Source organism: Carassius carassius, chromosome 31 (genome assembly GCF_963082965.1).
Source record: "Carassius carassius chromosome 31, fCarCar2.1, whole genome shotgun sequence".
NCBI classification, from domain to species: domain Eukaryota; kingdom Metazoa; phylum Chordata; class Actinopteri; order Cypriniformes; family Cyprinidae; genus Carassius; species Carassius carassius.
The window spans coordinates 9541473-9553120 of record NC_081785.1 but is presented as its reverse complement, the minus strand read 5'-3'; the positions used below and the strand labels follow the sequence as shown (position 1 = coordinate 9553120).

General features: G+C 37.3%; 1 protein-coding gene across 1 annotated transcript; it reads left to right on the top strand.

Moving 5' to 3' along the window:
- The first annotated feature begins 168 nt into the window (after positions 1-168).
- On the top strand, positions 169-7158 carry LOC132111489 (exonuclease 1-like). Its single transcript, XM_059518841.1, has 13 exons — positions 169-329; positions 455-574; positions 662-785; positions 990-1127; positions 2375-2587; positions 3075-3262; positions 3461-3563; positions 3858-4080; positions 4190-4427; positions 4652-5192; positions 5735-5818; positions 5976-6163; positions 6894-7158. Exons 1-13 carry the CDS (start codon positions 169-171, stop codon positions 7006-7008), a joined length of 2436 nt encoding a protein of 811 aa, XP_059374824.1. The 3' UTR covers positions 7009-7158.
- The last annotated feature ends 4490 nt before the right edge of the window (positions 7159-11648 follow it).

The following is an 11648-nucleotide window of genomic DNA, read 5'->3' as shown; positions in this document are numbered from 1 at the left end:
CGGTTAGGAAGTGTTTTCTGTTGATTTTTGCTGATGTGTTTAAATTCTACAGTAAGTTATTCTCATTGATGATCACTGGGGACGTGTGTTTTCATCTGAAAGAGTGACACAGGCTGGGTTTTGATAAACCATCATCTTCAAATATCTGTCCTTCTAGAGACTGACAGCATGGGAATTCAAGGCCTGTTGCAATTTATCAAAGATGCCTCGGAGCCCATCAATGTGAAGAAGTATCGGGGACAGACAGTGGCGGTGGACACATACTGCTGGCTCCATAAGGGAGCTTTTTCATGTGCAGAGAAACTTGCAAAAGGAGAACCTACAGATCAGTGAGTAGTTTCAAATGTTTGCATGCAAGATATTATGAGTATTTCAGCTGTTCAGTAATTTCCATCATCATTTTCCAAGTTTAAATGTGCATTTCTCATGATCGCATTCAATGTGTGTCCATCAGGTATGTGTCTTACTGTATGAAGTTTGTGGATATGCTGCTTTCTTTTGGTGTTAAGCCAATATTGGTGTTTGACGGACGTAACTTGCCCTCCAAACAGGAAGTGGAGAAGTCCCGGCGCGAGTAAGAACATATTTACTGGAGAATAAAAAAAATTTTTTTGTTTTATAAAAAATTATTAAGTATATTTAATGTATATTTCAATAACAGGCGCCGACAGGCAAATCTGCAGAAAGGCAAACAGCTGCTGCGGGAGGGTAAGATATCAGAAGCCAGAGAATGTTTTACCCGCAGTGTTAATATCACCCCATCCATGGCACATGATCTCATTAAGGTGAGACCGTTGTATCTGATATCTGCAAACAATATTTGTTTTGGAATTAGTGAAATATATTTATTGAAGTTAATATAATAGGATGTGATTAGTAGACAGTGACAGTTATAATGAATTATTATGCAATATTGGAAACCGATTAATCTGGATTTTCCCTTTTTTTGTTTGGCATCTTTTTATTTGCACCTATTTGCTGGTTTTCAGACCGCCCGGGTGCGTGGAGTGGACTGTGTTGTTGCTCCGTATGAAGCAGATGCCCAGTTAGCTTTCCTGAACAAATCAGGTATCGCTCAGGCAGTGATCACAGAGGACTCCGATCTGCTGGCATTTGGCTGCAAAAAGGTACCAGTGCAGTGTGCAATAGAAAATACTGTATTTTTGGACTATAAGTCGCACCTGAGTATAAGTCGCATCAGTCCAAAAATACGTCATGATGAGGAAAAAACATATATAAGTCGCACTGGACTATAAGTCGCATTTATTTAGAACCAAGAACCAAGAGAAAACATTACCGTCTACAGCCGCGAGAGGGCGCTCTATGTCTTCAGTGTAGACTACAGGAGCACTGAGCAGCATAGAGCGCCCTCTCGCGGCTGTAGACAGTAATGTTTTCTCTTGGTTCATTTCTCTTAGTTCATTTCTCTTGGTTCATGTCAAATTAATTTTGATAAATAAGTCGCACCTGACTATAAGTCGCAGGACCAGCCAAACTATAAAAAAAAAAGTGCGACTTATAGTCCGGAAAATACGGTACACTTGCTTAGGAACCAGATATTGACCCCTGTCTAGTGTCATGCAAGTCTGCACTGCATAAACTCATTTTCTGAATTCTTCTTGTGTTCCGGTGAAAGTATCTAAAAATCCTTACAACAAGATACTTTACATTAAAATAGTCTAGGACAGTAACACTTGTTTTCAGAAAATATATATACTCCATCTGTAAAATATATGTGCATTCAGACTGTGCATTTTTTCTGTTTTTAAGTTTTGATAATATATATATTTATAATAATATACAAAAATGAGCATATTAGAATGATTACTGAAGGATCACATGACACTGAAAACTGGAGTAATGGCTGTTGAGAATTTAGCTGTGCTATCACAGGAATAAATTATGTTTTATAATACATTAAAATAGAAGGCTGTTATTTTAAATTTAAAAGTTTTTTACATTGATAAAATAAAAATAGCCATGGTGAGCATAAGAGACTTATTTCACAAACATTTAAATAAATCTTACCAACAGTAAGGTAGTTTTTCTTTTTTTTCTTTTTTTTTTGTAAGCATCTTAAAATATTTCCTAAGGCTTATGCTTAAACCAAGACAAAAAAAAGACTTGGTAAAACAATAAATAAACTTGAATCATAACCTCTGGGTGGTGCTGACAGTCTTGCTGGAGTACAGTTCATTTGAATCAGGATTTAGAGTTTCACAAGTCCACACTTAATAAGTTATTAAGTGTGGACTTATGTACCAATTATCTTGTTAATTGATTTGATCACTGAATGTGCTCTTGTGGTAATTAACTGAACATGCTTCTTCTGAGCTTTACTAAAACAATTGAATTTGTTATGCATTGTTTGAAGGTGATTTTAAAGATGGATAAACAGGGTAATGGACTGGAGATTGATCAGTGTCACCTGGGCCGTTGCAAGTCACTCGGAAACATCTTCACAGAGGAGAAGTTCCGTTATATGTGCATCCTGTCTGGCTGTGATTATCTGCCGTCTCTGTATGGCATCGGTCTGGGAAAGGCTTGCAAGCTGCTCAGGATGGCAAATAACCCAGATATTCTGAAGGTGAGTGAATAAAAAAAATTGGTTAGAAAAATGTATTATGCTAAACTGGCATAACAATCAGTTAAATATGCTGTTTACTCCTACTTATGCAACTGATCATATTACTAAAATGGCATGTGTTATCGCATTCCTCTCGATGCCCAGGCGACACACTGTGTTCTGTGTTTATGCTCTGTTAACCTTAACATTTCAACCTTATTTCATATTCAGCTTGTTCTTTTATGCAAAAATGCATTTTATTTGTGTCCTATCTGTGCTGTTGAAACATATTTTAGCAGAGAACCTCCTTTTTATTGTGAAAACAAATGCAACCAGCGAGCATAACTAACATAAATTTACATACTGGTAAAAAAATAAAAATAATCTTTAGCCTGAATGCACTGTAAGTCACTTTGGATAAAAGCGTCTGCTAAATACATAAATGTAAATGTAAAACTAGAGGATAATTCAGCTTAACTAAACTAACTAATACGTCTATGTGATACAGGTGATAAAGAAGATGGGTCAGTACCTGAAGATGGACATCACTGTGCCAGATGAGTACATTGAGGGTTTCACAAAAGCCAACAACACATTTCTGTATCAGCTGGTCTTTGACCCCTTGAAGAGGAAGGTGGTTCCTTTGAACTCCTACCCGGATCACATTGACCCTGCTTCCCTCAGCTATGCTGGAACGTATCTTTTACACTACTGTACATTGATTAAGCAGGAAGTGCTGATCTTACATTTTCACTTAATTAAAATGAACCAATAAATTGTTTTGGCATGAAGGTTGGAGAAGCTGTTTTTAAATGTGAGCCTTTTTGTAAATGTGAATGTTTGTGTTGCAAAGCTTTGTTTGACTGCAAATTTAACTTAACTGATTAAATGCAGTAATGTAGGAGATGAGAAGGGGCTGGAAATGGCTCTTGGTAATCTGGACATTAACACGATGCAAAGGATAGATGACTTCAACCCTGACGCACATTACACACCGGTAAACTGGTCATCTTTGATATCTGTTAGCTTGAACCTAAAAATCAGATCCAGCCATATATATTCGAGTATGCATATATATATATAGTATGAGTATCCAACTCTTTAGCAGTGTAAATAAGTCAGAATACATGAAATAGCATCAGACATCCCCTTTAATTTTTTAGTAAATATTTATGTTTTGTTTTATTTCAGAGCTATAGGAATTACAGAAAGTTTAAAGGTGCTTTTAATTTTAGTTAACAATAATAACACTGTGGCTGGTTACCTAAGGTGTCCCTCTCCTCTCTTCTAGCCCTCTAAAGCTGATCGCAGTAGTTCTTGGAATGACAGATGTGACAAAAGTGGCCCGTTGCAAATGAGTATTTGGTGCAAGAACTATGAACCAGTTAGCACCCAGCCAAAGAGTCCAACCTACCCCAAAAGACTCCCTCCAACCCGGGGCAAAGAGAGGATAGTCAGCGTGCAGAGTCTAAAATTTCCCCAAAAAGAGTCGAAGGTGAAAAGATCTTGTGAAGGTAAGCAGGAGTTGTTCTCATCTCAAGGATGGGACTGATTATTTTGATAAGACACCTGACTGGGCATGTTTATATGTAATATTTTGTCTTATTTTTATTTTTTTTTAAGCATCCAGTCTCTCTGTGGATGACCTGTTAGGGCAGTATTCAGCTGGTGTAAAGAGACGATGTCCTGAAACTCCGCCCAGCACTGAGCCAATGACCAACAATAAGATTGTTTCTAAGGAGAAGGGACAGCACAGTGGCAACACAGTTGGACAGTCCCGGCCTCGAAATTGCTTTGCAAAACTGTTGCAGTGGAGGAACCAATCAGAGGAGGGCACTGGAGAGCAGGTCACATGCAGCAGGTACAAGAACATGATGGGAGACTTAAGGAATGTGTGCTGTTGCTATCAAAAGTTACTGTTAGACATTAATTTTCTTATTATACACACAATGAAGGGTTAATTTGGGCCGAACTGTTATGTGGCAAAATGGCATTAAATATAAAGTGCTATATTAATTGGGAGGCCCAGTGGTTGCTCAGATTAAACTCTGCTGACAATAATGATATCATTGACATGTTCATCAGGTTCTTCTGTCATAGTGAATCAGATATGGCAGAAACACAGGAAGAGTTGCTAAAACAAGATTTATCTCAGCCTGTGAAGTCTCTAGACATGCGTGTCTCACTATCTGGAGGAAACACACCAGCATTGTGTCAGGGCCCTGACTCAGAGAAAGAGCAGGCCGTAGATGAGTCGTCCAGCCCACCTGCATCTCCGGCTCACTCCACCCGGTCTGCTAGTTTGGGTCTTGGGGTCTTTAGTTGGTCAGGAAGCAGGAGAGAACTCAGTAAATCTGCTTCACATCCACCCACCTCTACCACAGACAGACACCGGTCTTCCACACCTTCAGGGTTGTCCACCCTGCAGCAGTTCCACAGAAAGAAGGGCAGCTTCTCCTGGGCAGGATCAGGGCTTTCTCTCTTGTCCTCTCCTGTAGAGGGCACCGAAGATGCAGAGAACTCTCCCGGGTCTCCTCCGTCTCAGGACAGTGCATATTTCTCTCAGTCCAGCAGCACCTCTGCTGGTGTGGAGGACTCCCTAGTCACTGAGGACAACTCTGATAAAGTGAGAAAATACTTTTTGATTCATTCATATTAGATACTGTCAACCGTAAAGGAATATTTCACCAAAAATCATTGTTTACTCACCCTTATTTTGAGACTTTGTCTCTGTATCTGTTTGGTTACCATTTCCTCTTTTATATTCTGCAGATAAAACTATCCCTTTAAGGTGCTTGCCAAAATGTGTCTTAATTGTAGTAATTTGTGATTTACAGGCCTAGATACATTATACAATTATACAAAGTCATGGACTCTATATTGGATATTTAATTGTTCATGCTTATTTGCTATTTTTATATTGTAGATTAACTGTATATTTCTGTGATCTAATACTCACTTCATCTTAAAAAAAATAAATAAAATGAATAACCTATTGAATAAATATTCAATTTTATATTGTATATTATAATGTTGTAATGCCTACATTTAATTGATCAATTTGTGTTTTATTTGTAGTTTATTTTTAGTGTTGTACTTTATTTAAACAAAATAATATTGAATTTTATTATTGACCAGTTATCACTTTTTTTTTTTTTTTTTTGGAAGGAAAAGGAGAGAGATTCAGATGGCTCCAACAGCCCAAGCAGTTCTCCCACAGACAAGCTGAAACCTGCTCTAAACAGAACAAAGGCACGTCCATTTAATCATGACCCAGAACCACAGTCTGCATTTCCATTTCCTCCCACCTCACATAGACTGTGGTGGTGGGGGTGGGGGGAATTAAACATTGATATGATATTTCCCCACACCTCCACTCTCAGTCTGACTTCTTACACATGTGCTCTAGGTCTCAGGGTTGTCCCGGAAACGGCCTTGTGGGCAGGGTAAAGGTGGTAAAATTGAGACCTCCGCTCCTGCTAGGCCCAGCGGTCTGAGGAAGAAAGCGAGTGGGAAAAAGAGTACTGTCAACAATGAGAACAATCCAGGCCTGCAGGCCACCATCAGCAGCCTCTGGGGGGCCTTCAGCTTCAAAAAGTAAGTCAGCCTGTGTGTAAGGATGTGATTATGTAAATAAAGGATTCAACATGTCCGATGACAAGGCCTCACACTGTCCAATTCATCTTCTACTGTTTATTTATGAAAGTCAGTACCACCTGTGGCCAGCAGGGGGATAAACCTGTTAACACCAAGAGATTAAACTGATGGGAGTGGTGCTGTAACCTAGTTGATGTGTGAACAATAGAGGTGTAATGATTGCTTGGGTAAAATAAGTGTTATTGTAGTAGTTTACAGAAGGGTGATGCCTGCTCACTGTGAAAGGAAATACATTCCCATTATGCAATGCTCATGCACAGGATTAGACAACATAGGTGGCGGAGTGCCGACGTCCTGCAGAGTTTAGCTCCAACCCTGAAAAAAACCCTCACCTGCCTGTAGCCATATAATTCTGAAGACCTTAATTAGCTTGTTCAGGTGTGTTTGATTAGTGTTAGAGCTAAACTCTGCAGGACAGCGGCACTCCAGGGCCATCCCTGCTCAGGCCTGATGGGTAGGGGCTAATCAACATAAGAATTAAACATGAAGTCAGTTCAAGGGTGAAATTCGAGAAGTATCTGATTGCTGCTTTTCTCTCCTACTTTTTGCCATTTGAAAAGTTGTCCATAAGACGCGTGTTAATATTTTAAAGCAGTATGATAGTAACTGACCAAAATTGCCACATGCTTCGACGTGAATGTATTTAAATGTATGCGCGTGTTTCTTTAAGGGACAATCTGAAGCTGAACACTTGCAAGAAAGGAGAGCCGATGTCTCAAGTCAGGGAGAATGTGATGACAGAACTGACTGAAGCAGATCAAGAGATTCTCATCATCGCAGAATGACGTCTTTTCAATCAAATCATTGTTTCTTTTAAGAGTAACAGCCAGTCTTTCAAACATACTGTGTATGTTCGTGTTTTTGTATGATAAATTAAATAAAATTCATTATAGTATAAATTTTAAGTCAAAAAAGACAGTATTCTCTCCTAATAATGTTTGTTTTCTGCAATGTGCTCTGCTGGATGTAGTTCATTTTGACCAAGAACAAGTTGTGCATGAATTTTTAATTTTTATGGGGATACTTCTGACTTTTAACTACGGTACAAACTAAAAACAAAATATATGCAGTAGGAGATGAAAGTGACATGACATATGGCCAAGTATGGTGACCCATACTCAGAATATGTGCTCTGCATTTAACCCATTCAAGGTGCACACACACACACACACAGCAGTGAACACACACCCAGAGCAGTGGAAAGCCATTTATGCTGCGGGGCCCGTTGAGCAGTTGAGGGTTCAGTGCCTTGCTCAAGGGCACATCAGTCATGGTATTGCCAGCCCAAGACTCAAACCCACAACCTTAGGAGTCAAACTCTTAACTACTAGGACACGACTTCCCCAGAAATGCACACAATACAATACTGAGTGCTCAGTAAACAGATTTATCAACAATCATATGTTTTTAAAAATCATAATCTTTAAAAAAAAAAAAGCAATAACACATTTAATATTAAGTGAATCAGACTGAATGCAAACTATTGAAGGTCATTAAATCAAGTTTAATAAAAAAGCTCTGCCCTACATTTTTTTTCTCTTGATAAGCCATTTCACTCGGATATAGTGAAAAATTCAAACATTTCTGTTTAAGGGTGACTTAACTATTTTTTTAAATGCACATTCATGGGATCAATTCATGCATATTTTATTTAAAAACAAAAAAAATTGTAACTTAAACTGCAAACTCATTCAGACGTCACAATGCTGAATCCATTGCAATACAGAAATTGACTTGCTACTTGTACTATAAACTGGATTATTATTGATTATTTTATGTTTATGGCCTTTATTAAAGGAAACATTTAAGCTTACCCTTCAGCCGTGTGAATGTGTGCCGTGTTTTGGAATTGCAGTTTACCCGAATTCCACCTAAATGACTTAGCCAAAGTGTGTTTGTGCTGCGTAGGGGCTGGTTCAGGAATGTAGTATATGAGTGAACAAATACCTGAGGTGCAATGCTAGACCTCATGCCTGACTCCTCCTTCAGGACATCAGAGGACGCCGCACAAAGATGCTTTACCTTATCAGGTAAGTTTCACAAAAATGCATGTGCTCACTGAGAAACACATGCACTCTTGTCTTAGAGACATATCAGAACAATCTTGGTGCTGTTTTCCTTGAATACAAATAGTTCTCTAGCTCTCACATTCTTTGGGTGTTTCTAATTCAACTAATTCACTCAGACGTCAAGTTATGATCACATAAAAAGCCCAGAGCAGGACAACTTCCTTAAGAAATATGACATCAACTTAATAAATAATGAGACCTGTTAAACACAATGTATCCAAAGGGATTTGCACTTGTTTACATGGAAGCAGCTTTCAAAATTAAGTAGTTATTTAGCATATGATTCATCAAAGTGACTTTCATTGTTAGAAGAACAACCGCCCTGGAGCAAAACGGGTTTAAGTGCTTTATTGAAGAGCACAATGGTGATACTAAAGACTACTTGTTTGCCTTGTATGAGTTACTGTTCTTTTAGAGACCAGTACTAAACTCACTAAACCTGGTGTTTAAAATTTTATTTGGCATTGTTTTTCCTGTTCTATTCTATGAAAAGAGTAAAAATGAATTTAGTTTCAAAGAAAACCAATTATATTTGAATGTACAGAGAACAAACTCATTGCATAAAACTTATCCAATGTCACTTGCTTGGCAGGCATATAAGAATGTATTATTAATTTTAACCTATTGATTCATTCAGATGTTTCTTCAACTTTGGGCAATTGTATATGTCCCAAGGGTAAACTGTTATTAAATTAACCATTCATTGTATATTTTTGATGCATGATGGTCACATTAAAACGGTCTTGGAAACAGTAAAATAAGTGTAAAATTCTATATTTATTTTGTGTGAAACTTCAAGTTTTCACTACAAGTCGTGCAAAATTTTTTTATAATTTTTTAGATAATGACAAGACAAAACCGGCATTTTTTATAAAAAATAAAATAATTAAATGGTCATTTCCATCACATTATACTGCTAAACTGAATACAGAATTTGAAATTTGTATTCTTTTTTTTTATATAACTTAAAAGAAAAAAACAAATACAGCCTAAAACAGAATTATCACATGAGATCCAATTTAAACACTTTAAACTTTTTTTCACAGATACCCTATTTTTATAAAAGATCTCTTAGGAGATACTGCTACCACTCCACCATTCATACATCCTTGTGCACTGTAAACTGTATGTTAAAACAGTGGTCTTTTTTTACTGTCCTCTTTGGCCTGAGCTGTGCAGTTGCATTGAGCTACAAAAACCTGAATGAGAATGTAGAGTGATGGCATTCTTCTAAAGTGTGCTCACGATGCTCAATCCCTGCCACTCCTAGTTTACAAAGATACTATACAGTGCCAACAACACTGACTCAATCGCCATGCATGTTAGAGGAAAAACTCAGAACCAACAGGAATGTCAGACATGTCTGAAACCACAAGTAGTTTGCGATATAAACTGATTAGACTTTCAATTTGTATACGTTGTCGCAGCTTTGAAAATGCTATAAACATCCACAAATACAGTATGATAACTCACAGCAGTATATGCCATAAAACAATAATACCCTACAATAACTATTAAGCTACAATCTGGAACACAGGAACATCTTCTCTTAAAGCAATCAAGAACTATAATTACTAGGGCCTTTAATATAATTTCCTTAAACACTTACCTCACCTTCATGAACATTCTACAGGCTTCCCTCTTCCTCCCCCACACCACTTCTATTCACTTCTACTACTGTTCTAATATTAAACAATGTATCAACTTCTGTAAGTAACCCAGATTGACACTTCAGTGATGGCTAGTCAAACATGTTTACCTAAAGATATGAAAGTGTGAAATTTGAGTTTCCGAGAGACACCTTGTTTTCTTTTTGTCATCATGTTTTGCAGATCACACACAATGCAGCAGTCACTTAGTTTTTTTCTGATGTTTGTATACTGAAGGACCTACATAAAATGATGCAAATTAGGTAAAAATCCCAAACAATTACTCTAGTGTGTTTTAGTGAGATGGCATAATTAGTGTGACATAAAATATAAGCATATTTACTTAATATATAATAATAATAAAACCATTAAACTCACCAGAGCCTGTGACGTTGTTGAACCCAGCAGGTGAAATATGGAACGAGGATCTTCAGCAGGAAGGCTGACTTTGATTTTACCTGATTTTATAGATGTTTTTATTCTCAGTTGACAAAAAGTTGGGACACAACTGTGAAACCTTATTAAAGATGTTCAATTCTTAAAGCATGCATTTATGGTATATAGTTGTTTTGCTAAGGTTTAAAAAAAATGTTTTTTTTTTCTATATAATGTATTAATAAATGGTCTGAGGGTCAGAACATATAATGTAAATTGGATAAAAAGTTTGTTACTTGGAAATGAATGGTTTACTTGTGCAGCATGAACTATTCATGGCATTTTTTGCATCTTAGTTGTTAGTGTTTCTAACCGGGTCGGTGGTATCTGAAACATTCAGTACTATGTCGGTGGTTTGTGCAATGACAAAAATGTATTTTCACAATTCAAACAAGCAGTTGCTCAACCACATTTCATTGCATTTCATGGTGCCATAGTTAGAGCAAAAAACAAAAGACCTTAAAAATCCAACTCTCGACTTGGACCAAACTGAATAAAATCCTCTTTTTGTGCTCCTCTATATTGCCATTGGGTGAGTTTTCAGTACTCATTTAGACACCTGTTTCTCTGTCTGCATGAAAACTGAAGCAACTTTCATTCCTGTGTTTTTGCTTCCACCACTATGTGGATCTTCTTTAATTAATGGCGAGGCCTTAACACGTTTTTTTTGTTTCCTGGTTGCTGGTGACTATTTCATTACAGAGATACAATGAAGGAGACAAGTTTGTACCTGATGCTCAGATGCTGATACTTAGATGTAACACGAATAAATTAAAGTCAAAGACTCAACTCCAAAGTCTCTCCCTTAAGGCGAAAGTACTGCTCTTGCCACAACATGCGCACAAGCTCAATACCACAGTCAGCCCTCAAGCATTAGCCTACGCTAAGCACACAAGGTGCTTTCCTCTTTCAAACACTTCCTTTTGAGGTTCGGTAATACATCTGTGGGCTTCATGACAGTGCAGTCAATAGGAGCTTAGCTAAGTATACAGTGTAATCGGCTAAGATGAGGGTCATAAATGGGTGGTTCTTCAGTTAGGTGCACTTTTGACTATTTGAAATCTTGAAAAATGAAACTTCGTCAAACTATATTTCACTGGGTGGATTTTTAATAGTGTGCGACGGTTTAGTTTTTGGATATTTGAAATTGGATAAATAAGTTTTAAACAAAAGCGTGAAGTAGAATTAACCCAACTTCAACATTTTTTTATAAATGTATTAGTCTAAAAGTCCAAAATAAATTTTCCACAAATCACTCTAGTAATTAAAGAA